General features: G+C 36.7%; 1 protein-coding gene across 3 annotated transcripts; it reads left to right on the top strand.

Annotated features, from left to right (window-relative positions):
- The first annotated feature begins 94 nt into the window (after nucleotides 1–94).
- Nucleotides 95–19,666, top strand: LOC140826949 (probable ubiquitin-like-specific protease 2B). 3 transcript variants are annotated; one of them, XM_073189509.1, is made up of 14 exons: nucleotides 95–491; nucleotides 2,467–2,696; nucleotides 2,794–2,869; nucleotides 2,976–3,025; nucleotides 3,580–3,655; nucleotides 13,364–13,478; nucleotides 14,248–14,388; nucleotides 14,815–15,012; nucleotides 15,092–15,147; nucleotides 15,229–15,322; nucleotides 16,915–17,005; nucleotides 17,599–17,706; nucleotides 18,046–18,408; nucleotides 19,159–19,666. In XM_073189509.1, the coding sequence occupies exons 1-14, from the start codon at nucleotides 398–400 to the stop codon at nucleotides 19,441–19,443; spliced, it is 1,977 nt and encodes a 658-aa protein (XP_073045610.1). In that variant the 5' UTR covers nucleotides 95–397; the 3' UTR covers nucleotides 19,444–19,666. The 3 variants fall into 3 exon arrangements, with proteins under 3 accessions (XP_073045610.1, XP_073045609.1, XP_073045608.1); XM_073189508.1 differs by lacking the exon at nucleotides 95–491 and adding an exon at nucleotides 1,611–1,895 and having other exon boundaries at nucleotides 13,370–13,478; XM_073189507.1 differs by lacking the exon at nucleotides 95–491 and adding an exon at nucleotides 1,611–1,895 and having other exon boundaries at nucleotides 19,159–19,665.
- Nucleotides 19,667–19,998: the final 332 nt, after the last annotated feature.

The following is a 19,998-nucleotide window of genomic DNA, read 5'->3' as shown; positions in this document are numbered from 1 at the left end:
AAATTTTGTATTAAATATTTGATGAGATTTTGACATATTTGATTTTTTATGTTGTACAAATTAATGTACAAATATTAATATTAATGTATATGTAATAGCATCACTCGTCTTGGAAATATCCTTGGAAAGCATTCGACATGGTCAGATTGATTAAGGGAAGCCAACAATGGGGCGGCATACAAGTCACAAAACAAGACTCGTAGGATGCGGTTCCTTTATGAGACAATAGGCTGAGAAGTTGAAGAGGCAGTCAATGGGCAGACGAAGCATTACATATTCCAGCCGAGGCTTAGAATATGGACCAAATTGGGAGAGTTTTCATCGTCACTTTGTGAGCTAACTTGCAAGGCAAAAGCAGTCATTTACTTGAGGCGTCCGAATTCAGCTCGAGGTGATCATGGCGTGCAATAAACTGACAAACTTCATAGGATTTTTTGTCGGCGAAATATATATAGTCATCGGCGAAATATATATAGTCATCGATCAAATCTGTAAGTTCAATCTTAATTTAAGGTTTTAGATCTTTATTTATATTACAGTGATTGATTCAAATCGTAAACATATCAAAAGAGTATAATTTGAAATTGCCCCATCATATGTTTTTTTTTCTATGGAGATTAAATAGAGAATATCATATTATATGGAAGACATGAGAATATTTCACCTTCCATGTAGGAGCAGTACTCTCATGTGTAGATCAAGGGTCCAGATTTAGCCACAAGTATATGAGGTCCACTATTTTTTTTAAATCACAAATGCGGCTAAATTTGGAATATCTAAATCCTGTGGGACACTGCCCCAGGTAGGATCGAACGAACAGAAGACATTCCCGTCCCTTCCACCTCTCCTCAATTGCCATCCCATCCGTAGAAAAAAATGAGTAAAATCTAATACAAAATGTAATCACATTCCCCACCATGTTTGTCAATTCTCGAGACGTTTTGCGATTTCAAGAAAATTGGATTTTGAAATACTAATGAGGATTTTGTTTATTTTATTATATATATCTCAATATTTTTTTATAATTTGTTAGAAAACATTTAGGACGGTGTATTGAATGCATAAGATTTATTGACTTTTAATGACTTTTGTAGATTTTAAAAGTCCAGATATATTCAATTTAGACTTTTACAAATACACCCCACTTAGATACCCAAAATTAAATTATTTACCTTGGCAAAATTTATTCTTTCTTTTCTGATACTTAAAAAAAAACCCCATTCTATTAAATTTGATAATTTTTTCAAATCATTTTCTTGACTTGTTGAAACAAAAACCTAAACTTTCTTGAAATTTTATAAATAATTTTCTTCGATTTCATTATAAAACGCAAGGATATTAAGAAATTTGTATTTCTTTTCTTGTTCGATTACTTCTTCAACAATATCATAACAAAAGAAATCCAAAAAATTTATAAAATAAATATATTCTATTATAATAAAGAAAAATATTTATCAAATATGTATTTTAATTAATTAATTAGCAAAGAACTTGAAATTGTATTTCTAGAATTTTTTAAATTTAATATAGTTTTTTTTTTTTAAATATCTCCAACAAAATTATATATTTTTCTTTCTAGACGTTGGTGTTAAATAATCACTCACCAAAGTACTAAACGTATGCCAAAGTTTGATGAATCACAATGCGCAAAATGAGAAATGTAAAAAACCAACAGCCTTTGTGCGCCGTTGCAAGCGGCGAACGGACTACCGGCCGTGGCGATCAAGGCGGCGGGAACAGTAAAAATAAATTTTCGGTGTTCGAATTCGCCGAAGATGACGAGCGCGTCGAGGTGGATTCTTACCGTACACTATCTAAATTTGAAAATAAAACCCGTTCCAGGAAACACGCTCAGCATCATCATCCCGTCGACAAATACGATTTCTTATCTCTCTGTAAGCCCACATCCTTAGATTATGTAGATTCTTCGGCGAGTGTGTCATGCACGCTAAGTTCATTGACTGAAGGGGGCTAATGTTTTTGATACTGTGTTAGAGAATGTTACGGGGTTTCTTTAGTTGGAGGCTGATGTATAGGTTGCTTTTGGACGGGGGGATTTGATTTGTCTGGCTGTGGGTTTGGATGGCGGGAGTTAATTTGGAGTGATGCTTTTAAGTTTGAATTTTGAAGGACGCTGGTAATGATTTGTCTGTGTTTGAAATCAACTATGTTACTAATGCAAGAGCTAATATTGAGTAGTGGGGAATCTGAGATTATAAACAAGTCAAATGGATTTAAACTCGTGCATCCGAAATTCATTACTTCAATTACGTAAATCCTGAAGATATTGAATTCATGTAGCGGGAAAATCTATTGGCGTACAGAAAAAATAGAATTGCATTTCAATTATTCTTTTGTTTTTATTTTTTGAGAGTTGTTTTGTACAATTTTGTTTTTCTCGTTTTCAGTTCAATTTGATGCGTCATTGAAAATCATTGTTGTGGAATTCTTGTTCAATTTTTGCAGTTACCCGAGGAACCATGACTTCACAACACAATTCTGGGACAAAACCATCAACTGTTGATGTTAGTGATGATTTTTTGAAAGATGAAACTATTACTTCTGATGTTTCGACATTGCATGATTCTCCGAACTGTAGATTGCTGTCCTTACGTTCTCAAAATCATCACAATTCTGAACTCTTTTCTGGTGAAGGAAAATCTCGTGGATATGGAAAAGGAGCTGGCAAGAAGCATGTAAAGATTTAAATAGCTTTTTCATTGGATCAAATTATATTTGACTTTTTTCGCATTGACAATTTTATCAAAGATGAATTTATTTATTTCCTTGTAGAACAAGGCACTTTGTCGAAATTCTATTGATGGTGAAATGATGGAAATTAAATCATTTAATTTAGAAGAAAATGGAGGTAACTTGCTTAACTGGATGACTGGATTAGTTTCAAGCATTTATTTGGTTAATTTTATTTCCATTTCAGGAACCAGTACAATTTCTAAGTTTCTTGGTCTTTGCAGGTTCAGTTGAAGAAATATCACCAGAGCATGTCAACGACGTGAATGATTGTGTAAGCACACAAATGCACGTCTTTATTTTTGGTTAAGCTATATTACTTAGAGGACGTGGAACTTGTAAAGTTTCGGTATATCAGGAGTTTTTGGAACTTCTGAGTCTTAAACTCTCTATTGTTTCCTCTGTAATACCAATGTTCCATGCTAAGTAAATTAGTTCTGTTACTTTAGGAATGAATGTATGCAAAACCTCTTCTCTGCGTGTGTGTTCGAATAATGGCTTAATAGTTTGATATCGGCATTACCTTTTGTAATGTTTTGCAGGAAGCAGTGGTTGTCGTTGCTCCCAATTATGTTAAATATCTGAGTAAATCTTATAATTTTCCCAAAGTTGTATCAAACTGAATGGATCATTTCTTTTCAAAGAAAAAAGTCATCATTGTTTTGAATGGTCGATAAATGATATCATGAAAATTGAGCACCGTCCACGTGAAAGTGTGAGGATAATTAACCATCTCAAATTTAATTTTACCTTGACTTCTCCCTAGACCTGTAAAACTGGTCGAGCTTCCTTTATCAGCGTGATTTTTGTTGGCAATGCAACATACAGGTGGAAGCAGATTTTGTGAACCTTCAATTCAAATCTAGGGATGCCAATGTATCTGAAGATTGTAGTTTCAATTCAGGTTTGCTCACAATGAATTCTAATTGATGTTTTAAACATTTAGTTTCTCTGCATTTCTCACAGCTCGAGGATTGAATGTTTCTTTGAATCAGTTACTCTGAATATTAAGTCTGTGCTCATGGTAAGGTGTGTGAAATCATGTAATGTGATGTGTTCTGGACCTTAATTTATTATTTCATCAATGTCGTTTTTTGTTTTTAATTTTGATCTGTGAGAGACTGTTGGTTAATGGTTACCTTTCTTTGACTGAAGTGTCTCTAACTTGGGTGTGATTCAAGAATATGCATTCAGTGTCTTTTCATCTTTGAATTCCTTGTAGGAGGAGCAAGGCTTTCAAATTATTCCTTTAAATTTTTGAGTGTCACTTGCTCTGGTTTTGGCCATTCCAAATATGGAACAAATTTAGGCATTTTGTTTTATCTGAGGTGGCAATTGGGCAGGGCTTTCGCAACTTGAAATTCTTTTCCTTCTTCCAGAAGGTTCCGCTCTGGCGTAAAATGTAAATGTTATGCTAGCCTCATCACTTGGGATGTGATTTAAATTCTTCTAGCTTTCTGATTTATCCAGGTTTTGCAGTCAGGAAAACATACTTATGAGAGGTTGACCATCAAGCCAATAAATAGTCATGACACATATATTTTTGGATAATGGGATGGTGTTTTCTATGGGAAGTCAGATTGAAGAATCTGACTTGTATTTTATAATGATGGTGCGTTGCTTTAAGAGACCATTATTGTGGCGCCCCAAACCTCGCCACGTAATCATGCAACATGTGACGTCATATGCATAAATTTTTTTTTTTCGACGACGTAATAATATAATGCATATACGACAAAATAGTGCAATCACCACACTATCTACGTCAGTGTAGCAGAAACAGTATAATAAATACACACATACAACTCAAATAATACAATAAGATATACTGTCTCTATCTACTATCAACTACAGGACTATTTGACTAGACACACCTAGTCCTTCACCACTATCCTGTCTCACGCATAGTCCTGTAACCTGTCCAACAGAAATAGCCCCCAAAGGGTGAGCATATACAACAATCATCATCGTAATACATAACAGTTATATTAACAACAACATAAGATATAACTGAAATGATAACAGAAATACCCCTTTGCCGTTTCTGGACAATCAGCCATCAACAACCTCAACAACATCACACTGCAACAATAACATCGACGATACGTCGCACCCCAACACCGGCGACAGCAATATCGTCGAACGAACAACAACATCGACGATACGTCGCACCCCAACACCGGCGACAGCAATATCGTCGAACGAATAACAACATCAACGATACGTCGCACCCCAACACCGGCGACAGCAATATCGTTGAACGAAAAACATCAACGTGACAACATCAACGAGAAGTCTCCCAACAACGATAGTCAACAATATCAACAATAATAAAAACAACAAATATAATATCAAATCACCCAATTCCAGTGATTTATCATAGTTCAACGCAATAGTATTCATCAATACTAAACAATAACATATGCTCGTACGTCAACACGTACCTGATAATCGAGTATATATAAAATCTGGCTATTTCTTTGATCCTGATGCTTGTGATGTATCTAAATAATTCAACAATAATATCAGATCATTGTCACCGTATCAACACAATCATAACAGCCTCAATATACAACATCAAATAGCCCAACAACAATTAATTCAACAAAATATAAAACTCGATTATAAATTCGTATTGTTCAACAATTTAATAATCTGGTGCATTTAATTCACAATACTACCATCAAATACACCCTAATTAATTAACTTCAAATAATAGGCTATTTTACAACATCCGTCCAATTGCGAAAACTTTATATCAACGTGTAGCCTATACTTCGTAGACTCCGAATATATAATCAGAATTAATAACAACTGACAAACAACTCTCCACTCTCAATCCAAACATTAAAAATCCCTAATTAAAATAAATAAGGAATAATTCAAAACAAAAACACAATAATCTTCTCTACTTCGTTAAAACCATACACTATTCAACAATCTTCAATTTCTGTATGATTTGACAATTTATCGTATTTATTCCAGAAATCGACGAATTTCAAACATCACCAAAAATACGAAATTTATACCTCAAATCAAAGACCTCGTGTCAACGATCCCAGAACTGAAGTCGGTTCGTCGATTGGATAAACCGATAAGTCACACGATTGAAAAGAATAAAATCGAAAACTTTCTTCCTATCTCTCGTTTGCTCTGCTGTGTTGCCATGGAAGGATACTTTATCCTTTTTTTTTTTTTTAATATTATATTATATTATATTAATAAAATAATATAATATAATATAATATATAATATTTAACATTTTAACACCGGTATATCCCTTTGGACCAGTCAAACGATCAAATCTGTCAAAACTCAAAACATGAAATATCTATATCTTTGAGTGTTCTACGTTATATCCAAATATAAAATCATTTGGACTTCATATGACCAAACTATGTCATATTTCTCTCTTTAAAAATCATTAATTATTTAGTAATCTCCCATTACTAAATCAACAACTTGTAATATTTACTTTAGGCATTACATTTCTACCCCCCTTAAATGAATTTCGACCCCGAAATTAATCAACAGCAGTAATAAAATGCATAAATAACAGATATGTCATACCATCAGAATAAGTAGGGGTAGAGCTCCCTCGTATGTCGCTCTGTCTCCCAAGTGGCCTCTTCGACACCTTTATGCTCCCACTGAACCTTCACCATCGGTATAAGCTTACTATGAAGCTTCCGTTCAGATCGATCCAAAATACAAACTGGTCTCTCAACATAAGACACATCAGGATCTAACTGAATCTCAGAAATATCCAACACATGTGAAGGGTCAGGCTCATACTTCCGTAACATCGACACATGAAACACATCATGAATACTAGATAAAGATGGAGGTAGAGCCAATCGATAAGCCAAAGTGCCTATCCGCTGCAATATCTCATACGGTCCAACATATCTCGGTGCCAACTTTCCTTTCATACCAAATCGTACTGTACCATGAAAAGGAGACACTTTCAGAAATACTCGATCGCCCTGCTGAAACTCTAAGGGTCTTCGTCTTTTATTGGCATTGGCGGCCAGCTGCTTTCAATCGCTGCTGTATCGACTTTACTTTCTGTTCCTTCTCATGAATCATATCAGGACCGGTAACCGCAGCTCGATCAACATCATCCCAGTATAACGGAGATCTACAACGTATCCCATACAATGCCTCAAACGGAGCCATCTGAATACTACTCTGATAACTATTGTTATACGCAAACTCTACCAGTGGAATAGATGACTGCCAAACAGATTTAAAATCCATAACATAAGCACGCAACATATCCTCAAGTGTCTGAATAGTACGCTCAGTCTGACCATTTGTCTGAGGATGATAAGCTGTACTCAATCTCAACTCTGTCCCCATCGCAGTCTGCAATCCTTCCCAAAAATGAGAAGTAAATCGAGGATCTCTAGCAGATATAATAGACACTGGAATCCCATGCAACCGTACGATCTCTCGTATATACAACTGTGCCATCGTCAAATACGTACTACTCATGCTATAGGGTATAAAATGTGCAACTTTCGTCAATCGATCAACAATCACCCAAATAGCATCAATAGTTCCAGTGCTTCTTGGCAAATGAGTCACAAAATCCATCGATATGTGCTCTCATTTCCAAGTCGGTACTTCTAAACTCCTCAATTCACCTCCCGGCCTTCTCCTCTCAGCTTTGATTTGTTGACAATTGAGACATCGACGTACAAAATCAATCACATCACGTTTCATTCCTTTCCACCAAAACTGAGAGCGTAGATCCTTATACATCTTCTTGCCACCAGGGTGGATAGAATATCGACTACAATGTGCACGCCGCAACAGGCCCTGGCGCAACTCAGATATATCAGGAACTACCCATCTATCATTCATCCTCAAACTGCCATCATCAGCCACTCTAAAACGAGTATCTTGTTTCCGAGAAGCCAACTCCTTCCATCGCTGAACTCTCTCATCTGTCATATGTGCATCACGAATACAACCATATATATCAGGTTCAGCTAATAAGGTAGATACCTGGATAGGAGTCGTCGAGATATCAAAATCATATCCCAAGGAACAACAAGACATCATCATAGCTGATAAACTACTCACATCCTCTGCAGTACAACTCACTTTACGGCTCAATGCATCAGCTGTAAGATTGGCTCGACCAGGATGATATTCAATCTCACAATCATAATCTTTCAGCAAATCTAGCCATCGTCTCTGTCTCATATTCAACTCGGTCTGTGTAAACAGAAATCTCAAGCTCTTATGATCAGTATAAATCGTAAACGAGGTACCATATAAATAGTGTCGCCATATCTTCAAGGCAAAGATAATGGCTGCTAACTCCAAGTCATGCACGGGGTACCTTGTTTCGTGTGGTTTCAGCTGTCTTGAGGCATATGCCACAACATGTTGATCCTGCATCAAAACACATCCCAAACCATGTAATGATGCATCAGTATAAACAACAAACCTCTCATTTTCTGTAGGGATTGATAACATCGGTGCAGTCGTCAGTCGGTGTTTCAACTCCTGAAAACTCCTCTCACATGCTTCAGACCACTGAAATCGCACACCTTTCTGGGTCAACTGTGTCAAAGGTCTAGCAATCTTTGAAAATCCCTCGATAAATCGACGATAATAACCTGCTAAACCCAAGAAACTACGAATCTCAGGTACAGATGTAGGTGAAGACCACTGTAACACGGCTTCGACCTTCGTTGGATCAACAGAAATCCCATCTCTCGATATAACATGACCCAAGAAGACCACTCGATCCAACCAAAACTCACACTTACTGAGTTTGGCATACAACTGTCTATCTCGCAACACCTGTAACACTGAACGCAAGTGCCCTGCATGCTCAGTCTCACTCCTGGAATATATCAATATATCATCAATAAACACAATAACAAATCGATCGAGATAAGGCTGAAATACCCTATTCATCAAACGCATGAACACAGCTGGAGCATTCGTCAACCCAAACGGCATAACTAAAAACTCGTAATGCCCATATCTAGTCCTGAATGCTGTCTTCTGAATATCCTCCTCTCTAACCCGTATCTGATGATATCCTGACCTCAAATCAATCATCGAATATACCGAGGTTCCCTGGAACTGATCAAACAAATCATCAATACGAGGGAGAGGATATTTATTCTTAATCGTTACCTTATTCAGCTGTCGATAGTCAATACAAAGTCGCATCGTTCCATCTTTCTTTTTCACAAATAAAACTGGTGCACCCCAAGGCGATACACTAGGGCGAATGTATCCCTTGTCCAGCAAGTCCTGCAACTGGGCTTTCAACTCTGCTGGTGCCATTCTGTAAGGAGTACGAGAAATAGGGGAAGTACCTGGCATCAACTCGATCCCAAACTCCACCTCACGAGCTGGTGGGAAGCCTGGAATCTCATCAGGAAATACATCGGCAAACTCAGCAACTATAGGTATCTCATCTATTCCCACCTCCTTCTTCTTCTCTGTCACATCTACAGCATAAATAATATAACCCTCATGTCCATGTTCCAATAACCGAGACATCCGGATAGCAGATACCAACGGAACACGGGGACGAGAACCCTTCCCATAAAATTTCCAACGCTCTTTCTCATCTGTATAAAAACCACCCGCTGATAACAATCAACTGTCGCACAATATTTCCTCAGCACATTAATTCCCACAATACAATCAAAATCAGTCATCTCTAGAATAATCATATCAGATCTCAGCTCATAGCCCTCGTAAGAAATAATACCATCTGATATCATCGATACAACTGATATATCAACTCCAGAGGGTGTCGAAACAGAAAGAGGCATAGACAATGGAGACGAGCGCATATGATGCTCAACCACAAACCTCTTCGATATAAATGTATGCGACGCACCAGTATCAATAAGAATATAAGCAGGATAAGAACATAAATAACACTTACCCGCTATCATCTCCTCTCGTGCCTCCTCTGCCTGTTCTCGTGTCAAAGCATACACCTGTGCCTGAGACGGACCAGCTCCCTGCATACGTGGCTGTCCTCCAGAAGGTCGTGGTGTAAACTGCTGAGGCTGTCGTCCTCCTCTCTCTGAGGATCTACCTCTAGCACTCCTAGGCTCTCGCTGTCCCTCACGACTAGGACACTGTCTCGCCAGATGACCAACACCGCCACACTCAAAACAGGTGATCTCGGTCTGTGTACAATCTCTGATCAGATGAGGTCCCCCACAACGAAAACATCTCACTGCTCTGGACTCCCCTCTCTGCCCCTGAACAGACTGAGAACTGCTCCCACGACTCTCAACACGTCGTGAATCAAATCGACGCTTCCCAGATGATGCTGAAGAAGAAGATGAACCTTTCTGATATTTAAAAGACTGTCCTTGCGGTCGCAATGACTCTCTAGTCGGCTCTGATAATCGTCCCTGAGCCCCATACTCCTGCATCACCAACTCAGCCATCTCAGCCCTCGTCACTGCATCCTCAAATGATACCGGGTTATTTGATTGCACATGATCAAATAACTCTAACTTCAACCCTTTCAAGAAATGCCTCATCTTAGCATGAGTATTCGTAGCAATATGTGGAACATATTTCAGCAATGCAGAATATCGAGTCTTATACTCAGCAACAGACACCCTGTCTCAGATCCTCAAATTCTCTCTCTTTCTTCTGTCTGGCTGTTATAGAAAAGTATTTATCAAGAAAACGAGATCGAAACACATCCCAATCAACAGTACGGCCCTGAGCTCTCAATCCGGCCTCAGTCGTCTGCCACCACAACAGTACATTCCTCGAAAGCTGAAATGTAGCCAATCGCAACCAAGCCGACCAGGTAATAAAGGCTGATCTGCAGGTGCCTGTCCCATAGGAGGAGGTGGCAATGTATTCATCTGTCCAAACCCACTGTCAACCTCTTCTGTTTCCTCGTGTGGATGTACCTGTTCTCTAGCTGCCATCACTGGAAATCAAATTGTTAATCATAACATTTAACAATTACAATTCAGTAATCATCATCACACCTTTCACACGAAAGCACACGCAACTAAAGAACAATCAATCACATCGAGAAATCACCAATAATAAGTCAAATGCACAGACACATGCAGATAATATCTTCATCCAACTCCCTCGTCACAAATCCAACTCCTAACCATCCCAGACATCTAACATATGCTCTGATACCACCAAATGTGGCGCCCCAAACCTCGCCACGTAATCATGCAACATGTGACGTCATATGCATAAATTTTTTCTTTTCGACGACGTAATAATATAATGCATATACGACAAAATAGTGCAATCACCACACTATCTACGTCAGTGTAGCAGAAACAGTATAATAAATACACACATACAACTCAAATAATACAATAAGATATACTGTCTCTATCTACTATCAACTACAGGACTATTTGACTAGACACACCTAGTCCTTCACCACTTTCCTGTCTCACGCATAGTCCTGTAACCTGTCCAACAGAAATAGCCCCCAAAGGGTGAGCATATACAACAATCATCATCGTAATACATAACAGTTATATTAACAACAACATAAGATATAACAGAAATGATAACAGAAATACCCCTTTTGCCGTTTCTGGACAATCAGCCATCAACAACCTCAACAACATCACACTGCAACAATAACATCGACGATACGTCGCACCCCAACACCGGCGACAGCAATATCGTCGAACGAACAACAACATCGACGATACGTCGCACCCCAACACCGGCGACAGCAATATCGTCGAACGAACAACAACATCGACGATACGTCGCACCCCAACACCGGCGACAGCAATATCGTCGAACGAATAACAACATCAACGATACGTCGCACCCCAACACCGGCGACAGCAATATCGTTGAACGAAAAACATCAACGTGACAACATCAACGAGAAGTCTCCCAACAACGATAGTCAACAATATCAACAATAATAAAAACAACAAATATAATATCAAATCACCCAATTCCAGTGATTTATCATCGTTCAACGCAATAGTATTCATCAATACTAAACAATAACATATGCTCGTACGTCAACACGTACCTGATAATCGAGTATATATAAAATCTGGCTATTTCTTTGATCCTGATGCTTGTGATGTATCTAAATAATTCAACAATAATATCAGATCATTGTCACCGTATCAACACAATCATAACAGCCTCAATATACAACATCAAATAGCCCAACAACAATTAATTCAACAAAATATAAAACTCGATTATAAATTCGTATTGTTCAACAATTTAATAATCTGGTGTATTTAATTCACAATACTACCATCAAATACACCCTAATTAATTAACTTCAAATAATAGGCTATTTTACAACATCCGTCAAATTGCGAAAACTTTATATCAACGTGTAGCCTATACTTCGTAGACTCCGAATATATAATCAGAATTAATAACAACTGACAAACAACTCTCCACTCTCAATCCAAACATTAAAAATCCCTAATTAAAATAAATTAAGAATAATTCAAAACAAAAACACAATAATCTTCTCTACTTCGTTAAAACCATACACTATTCAACAATCTTCAATTTCTGTATGATTTGACAATTTATCGGATTTATTCCAGAAATCGACGAATTTCAAACATCACCAAAAATATGAAATTTATACCTCAAATCGAAGACCTCGTGTCAACGATCTCAGAACTGAAGTCGGTTCGTCGATTGGATAAACCGATAAGTCACACGATTGAAAAGAATAAAATCGAAAACTTTCTTCCTATCTCTCGTTTGCTCTGCTGTGTTGCCATGGAAGGATTGAAACTCACGCAAGTGAGTTTCAACTTTATCCTTTTTATTATTATTTTTTTTAATATTATATTATATTATATTAATAAAATAATATAATATAATATAATATATAATATTTAACATTTTAACACCGGTATATCCCTTTGGACCAGTCAAACGATCAAATCTGTCAAAACTCAAAACATGAAATATCTATATCTTTGAGTGTTCTACGTTATATCCAAATATAAAATCATTTGGACTTCATATGACCAAACTATGTCATATTTCTCTCTTTAAAAATCATTAATTATTTAGTAATCTCCCATTACTAAATCAACAACTTGTAATATTTACTTTAGGCATTACAATTATAATTCCAGCACATAGTAAATGGAATGTGATGGGTGCATTATTGCATGGAGATGGTGGCAGCTTGCGCCTGCAACATAATTGGTCCATCACATTGTTGATTCTGTTATGTACCTTGTGGAAGAAATGACGTACATAAATTGAGAAAATGGGTGAAATTTAGTAGCCAATCAATTAATCCAATTTTAGGTTAGTTTGTTGCTTCTTTATACTTGCCTACTTGAATATTGAATTTGAGTCACACTAGGCCCGTGTGTAGGTGAAATTTAAATTTAAAATTATAAAATTGGTGCAATTGATATTGTAGCGCCATTCAAATTTCTCAGGTCATATCTCTTAAGTTACATCATGTTGGAGCTGAGGTGCTGGCCTTTTAAAATGGATTGACCTAATATCGATTCCTTATTGCACATTTCCATTATTGGTTTATACCATCACACCAACATGCTATGAATTGTTTTTTGACCAAGATTCAAGGCTTTTTCTATTCTAGATGCAGACATTTTGGAACTGGAATTTGTTGTTCGTGACTCTCAGTGGTCCAAAAAAATGGAAGAGATCAAATTATTGGATCCAAAATTTGAAGCCACTCGGGAAACTATTACGCAGTAAGTTATTTGTTGACAAAATTTATCTTTAGTTATTTGGCTGGTGGAATATGTTTTCCTCATTCTTTTTGGAAAAGATAGATTGGTTTCGGCCCTTTAAACACTGCCCTTTAAACACTGCCTTCTAGTTGGCATCACACAGGCAGGGATCAAAAACCCTGACTGGACTGGATAGTCGAGACTTCTGAGCCATATCTTTCAGCCCATCTCAGAGTCTGGCTTTGCCAACAATCATTTCAAGCATAAAACACCTGTATTTATAGTAAAAGCATTCAATCTAAATTGTCAAACTATGAATGCCAAAGAGCCATTGGCTTGATAGCATAAAATTTGTTCACTTCTTTGAAGGAAAAACCAATTTATGCTTTACTCTTATTTTCATCAAGGCCTTTTTGAAGAGGTGAAAGGTGCATATCAAAAACAAAAATTGGTGTGGTTGTCGGGATGTGTTGGAATGATAATGGTGGCTATGCCAGCATATAAATTCATTGAGAAAATGAAATAAAACATCTCAAGCATATGGTTTCAATTTCGATGCCACTTAGAGTAATGGTTGATCCAATAGTTAACCAGTGACCAATATTTCCGTTTACCGAATGATCTAGGTCATCAAACATTGCATGCAACCAATGACATGTCAGTTACGACTGTATTAATAATTGAAGTTAATTCTGTTTTCTCAATTATCTTTAGCAGTTTCTATGTTGGTTTAAAGCTTTGATAATGTGACAAATGTTTTTATTTTTGTTTTTGCCTTTTGGAATATCAGTGTAAATAGTTCTGACATGGCCTTTGAAGGCATAATATATCCAAAAGGTGATCCTGATGCTGTCTGCATAAGTAAGAAGGATGTTGATTTGTTGCAGCCAATGACATTCATCAACGATACTGTTATTGACTTCTATATTAAGTACGTTGTTCATGTATGGTTGAATTCCCGATGACTCATAGTTATGTATATCAATAACGGGACTTGCCGGTTTTGCGTGATAATTGTCATATTCTTTTCCTTCTGTACTTGTGGAACTTGGATATCATTGTTAGTTTTAAAGTTCAGTACTGCTCGTGATGCTGGGTTTCTGTCCTTATATTTCGCAATCCAAAGATCTATTTATCTTTATAGCCCGACATCTTTGCGTGAAACACGTTTTGGCTTGGGCTTCTATGTTCTTCTTGGTCTTATGCATCACTTAGGATATGCACATATAAATTCCACACCTACATATTTAATTGATCTTATACAGGTTGTCTTAAACAAGAACAGTGAGTTGTTGATTCTTACCCGTGAAATAATTTTGTAATAAAAGCATATTGACTGTCTCATGCTGCCTTGCAGATATCTTTTAAATAGAATGTCAGTGGAGCAGCACAGGTTCCATGCTTTCAACGCATTTTTCTTCCGAAAGCTTGCTGATCTGGATCAGGATCCATCCAGAGCTCGGGATGGAAAAAAAGCTTTTCAGCGTGTTCGGAAATGGACTAGAAATGTAAATCTTTTTGAAAAAGATTACTTATTAATTCCTGTAAATTTCAGGTAATAAATCCCGTAAGGTGCTGTCAAATATTGAGGTCTTAGGTTTATTCTGCATGACTGGTTTTTCCACTTTTGGCAGTTCTCATTGGAGTTTGATTGTTATCTGCCATCCTGGGAAAGTGGCTAATTGTAAAGGCATGATTTCTTTGCATTCTATGTTTCAGTTTGTGTTAAACTTTTGCTACTTCCTCAGTTTGAAATTTGGGTCCATTACAGAAAACGATATGGATGACTCATCTGAGATGCCATGCATTTTACACATGGATTCTCTCCAGGGAAGCCATAGAGGGTTTGAAAAACTTATTCAAAAGTAAGTTGCTGGTACTTGATATTTATGACAAACTAGTTGCATGTCGTAGACCAGTTGAATCTTTTGACATTTCCATCAATGGAGAATAATATTTGAAGTTGAGGAATATCGAAGAATGTTGAGATAGATAAGCATGGTCAATCATTCATGGAATAACTTTAACTTGGTTTTTTGAAAACCAAAAGCCACAGCCTGAAACTGGTGGATTGGTTTTACAGTCCTCTCGGGAATCGGCCGATTCAACAACTCTTAGTCATTGAATATGTTTATAAGGTGCTTGTTTTCTGCAATTATTATCCCACTTGAATCATTATGGCTGTTGCAAGAAATATTTCTGGTCATTGCGAGGGAAACTGAAATATTCTCTAGCAAAATTCATTTCGGCTGCGTTTGGTTTGAAGGATAGGATAAACTAATGATTAGTATGTAAATGATAAAGAAAATGATTGTGGTTTGATTGTAATATATGGTGTAAAATAATATTGTGTTTGGTAAGATTTTTAAGTGTAGGATAATTTTGAATTTTTTGATGAAAAGAAAAAATTGCCTTTCTCCTTCGCGGCGGCGGCGATGGCGACAGTGGCGGCGGCGACGGTGACGGCGACAAACGGCCGGCCGGAGAAAAACGGCCGGCGGCGTCAGCGGCGGCCGGAAACGGTCGGCGGAGTCAGCGGCGGCCGGCCGGTGGACGGAGTTCAGGCGGTGGTCGGCCGGCGGCGGTAATGGCGGCGGCGGCGGGAAGTGGTGGTGAGTTTGAATATAAGATAAGGGTAAAATTGGAAAAATATGAGGTATTAAGAGTTGGATAAATAATCCTAGGGGGTGAGGAGGTATTATTTTAACCTATCTAATATAACCTAATCATTCATAGGAGTGATTGAGTAGGTTAAATAATCACGCGTACCAAACAGCTGACTAAGTAGGATAAAAAAATTTATCCCCCCTTATCCCTCAAACCAAACGACCCCTTCATGTATGCTCTCTTGTGATCCTACATCGTTTGCTGTCATGAATGTTCCAAGATGTCTTTTTCCTAAATAAATTCTTATTCGATTGTTTGGTTTCAAATGAATTCAATTAAAATAGCATCACATGGACCTTATTTTAGTTAACACATATGAAAAAAGATTGATGAACCATGTGACAGGATATAACTATAGGGGTAGTTAAATTTCTGATCCCACTGTGTTTTATTTTGAAAACTAGACCTCACCCATGTATTTTATAACTATGGGGGCTGTTAGATTTCTAATCCATTGTATGTTTTATTTTGAAAACTAGGCCTCCCCCATGTACTGTGAATACTCTGGACAAAAAATAAGAATAAATGATCCAATAGTTAAAGGGGCTTTTTTTTTAATATCTGTGTGTTTTATTTTGAAAACTAGGCCTCCTCCATGTATTCTTATTTTTCGTCCAGAGGATCCAACTGTGAGTACAATAGTAATTCTGATCTGTTGGTGATCAGATATTTATACAGTATATTTTCAATCTTTCCTATTTGATAATTGGGCTTTGCTTTCTTGTTGGTTATTTTCCCAAGTCATGTAATACATCCAACTATCCAAGTGTTCTTATCTTGAAAATGACAGTTACTTGTTGGAAGAATGGAAAGAGCGACATAATGAACCAGAGACCAATGTGTCAGTAAAGTTCTCGAAGTTACCTTTTGTTGCCCTTCAGGTTCTGTTTCTTTCTGGCTTAATCCACAAGTGCAGTTTGTCTTGTATAAAAAAAGTATGTACTGGATAAATTTTATTAGCTGTCATATTAGTACATTTGTATAACTAAGTTTTGAAGGTTTTGAGGATTACAAGTAACATCTTTAAACCATCTTTCATTGTGGATAGGAAAACTAGTGCGAGGACCAGCTAGGAAATTTAATGACCATGTTTTCCTGTGCAATGGATAACATAAAGTATTAACAGAATTCTAATGAGATGGGACATTCGCTTCGGGTCACATTGTTTTGAGGGAGACAAGTTTGAAATTGGTTTTAAAATGGATACATGACTAGTAGTTAGATGTAATTCGCTATCTCGTTTACATAGTTCATGCCTTTTTTGGTTTTATCGTCAACTCATAGCAGGTAAGACCGTAAGAGATTTTCCCATCGGTGATTGATGTTTTTCAGTTTATTTTTGGTACAAATATTAAGATCCTAACTTTTCATGTGAATTGGATTGAAATGGAAATTTGATACCTTTGTTCCATCTTAATTTGCAATTTATCAACAGTTCTGACCGTTTCTCTCTTTCCATCTTTTTGTGTTTCAGCTGCCACAACAGGAAAACTTTTTCGATTGTGGCCTCTTCTTGCTTCACTATGCAGAACTATTTCTTCGACAGGCTGCTAATTTCAGCACGAGAAAATATGCTGACATAGTGAGTTTCTTTGTCTCACTTGGAACTTCGGGCATTCAATTTTACTATCTGTCTTTTCAAGCTCGACTGAAATGGATTTCATGGGTTTTTTTAAGTTTCTGGTATATTTTACTCTTTTGGTGTGTTTTTTCACTCACATGTTGAAAGTTTCCTTTTAGTGACTAACGGAAGACCCATGTTTTGTTACAGATCAATTTGTTAGCTTTAGTTATGAGCTGTAGCTACTGAACCACCTAGAAAGTTTTGAATTAAATCAATCAATTTTATATATGGGAGTTCGATGCAGTTAAATAACTAGTCTAATATTGGAAAATTGACTATATCCATCTGTTTATGCAGCTTAATAAGGACTTATTCCTGCCTGCTGAGGTGTCTCTCAAAAAACGTGATCATATTCGAAATTTGATATATAGGATAGTTGGAGATGATGTTGGTGAAGATCCTCCTGCTGTATGTAATAACATATGTCTTCCAGGTGAAAATTCGAATAAAGGAGATAATAGCGTAGAGTTTGTGAAGGAAACTAACGAGAAAGACATGTGTTGTGGCAAAAAGTTCGACTCCATTGTCGATCAACAAATTCACATGACATCTACCAGTATATGTGGGGAGAAACCTTTTGCGGGCATGTTAGAGCCAAGTCATTTTGCAAAGTCAAGTAATGAATGTCTTCATCTTTTTGAGCCGCTGGTGTCAATCAAGGTATTATATATTGTTTTTGGTATATATTTCGATAAGGTTAATTAATTTACAGAAATTGTTAATGCTAGCTATTTCGAGAATACATGAATATCTAATTCTATTTGGAGGATTCATGGAAATTGTTGGATATAATATGAAGTGCCAGTCTGTTGTAATGTGGAAATATTTGTATCGATTCCTGTAGTTATTGAAGTATGTTGTAAACTTTTATGGCAAAACTAAGAATAATGTATTTAATGATGGTCGAACTATACAAAAAAATTTAGCATGTTTTCGGGTTATTCTCAAATTTGGGGAAATTTTAGAAGGTTCAGTGGAAGTTTTTAAATAAAATTAAAAGTTGAATTTTGTTTAGGTAGGTTAGGAAATAAAAATATTGGAGGAAAATCGTAAAAGATCCGTGACATTAGTTTTTTATTTGTTTTTCGGTGCATCATGATTTGCGTGAACAAACTTCAGTTTCAACAATTTTCTCACTTTTCTTTCTATTAGATGCTGTTTCTCGCATGCTAACACGAGTCTAGTAAATTGTACTTGGGTACTAGTATCTAACAAAAATTCATCTTAGCTTACCATGATGCAATGTGCTCAAAATTTTATTGTACGAAATTTTCTTCTATTTTGTTTCAATGCCAAGCTTTTGGTTGATTCCTCTGTCGTTTATGTTGCATTTTCTAAAGAATGTATCCCTTGATCACTCAGGCCTCCAAACAAAAATATATGTTTCTTGATCTCGTTTATCTGAAACAGGAAGAACCACATGAAAAGCCCACAACTTTTCAACCAACGGAAGTTGAATGCGAAATTCTTTCAACTTCTGCTGTGGCTTCTATCATAATCGATGCACATAATGAAGAAGACTGGGTTCTTGAAGTCAAAACCACTGCTGCCCATGAGAAAAATGAGAGTGATTGTTCTTCACCATCAAGCGAGGTTCTTGCTGCATGTGTTGCAGATTCTGAAGAGGAAAAGGAGACCAAAAGCATCAGCAGGAGACCTGCGTTTTCCCGTGCCTCATCTTTTGCATCATGCTGATTAGCAGCCAAACTTCATAGATTGTTATGATTCTGGTTGTGCTTCCCTCCCTTCGACAAAGGAAAAAAAGAGCGCACACATCCACATGCGCACACTTTTGATATATGCGTCTAGGCCATCTAGGCCATCGGACTTGCCGATTGCTCGCATGTTTCACCTACATAAATTTCTATATTGAGTTACCGAAGGGTGTTTGATTATGGAACCTTTTGTTCGTAAATATATTTGCTTCTATATTAACTAAGCGCATACTATGGAAATTTCACGGTCTCTTTTGGTGTGTCGTTAAGTCAAATTACAAATATACTCTTAAATTTATACTTAAACTTGTAAAAGCAAATTTAATGAATGATGACAATTCTAAATTTCTTGATACTCCTTTCGATTTATATTATATAAAATATAATTTTCCACCGTATGATTCATTACCAAAATAAATATTTTTAAGATGGTATAATATGTTCATCATTCATGCTTCTTTGTATGTAGACATGGAATATTGATTACGTCAAATTTATAAAATATTTAGTATGCATAATTCATAAATTATTATTA

Source organism: Primulina eburnea, chromosome 3 (genome assembly GCF_022965805.1).
Source record: "Primulina eburnea isolate SZY01 chromosome 3, ASM2296580v1, whole genome shotgun sequence".
In the NCBI taxonomy this organism is placed as follows: Eukaryota; Viridiplantae; Streptophyta; class Magnoliopsida; order Lamiales; family Gesneriaceae; genus Primulina; species Primulina eburnea.
Note: the sequence above shows the minus strand (reverse complement) of the source record. Positions and strands in the feature narration are given on the sequence as shown.

Coding starts and splice junctions, on each gene's coding strand:
- LOC140826949 (XM_073189507.1), top strand. CDS start 1,643: ATGCGCAAAATGAGAAATGTAAAAAACCAACAGCCTTTGTGCGCCGTT. Junction 3,026..3,579: donor TCAACGACGTGAATGATTGT/GTAAGCACACAA, acceptor TGCAACATACAG/GTGGAAGCAGATTTTGTGAA. Junction 17,707..18,045: donor CGAGAAAATATGCTGACATA/GTGAGTTTCTTT, acceptor CTGTTTATGCAG/CTTAATAAGGACTTATTCCT.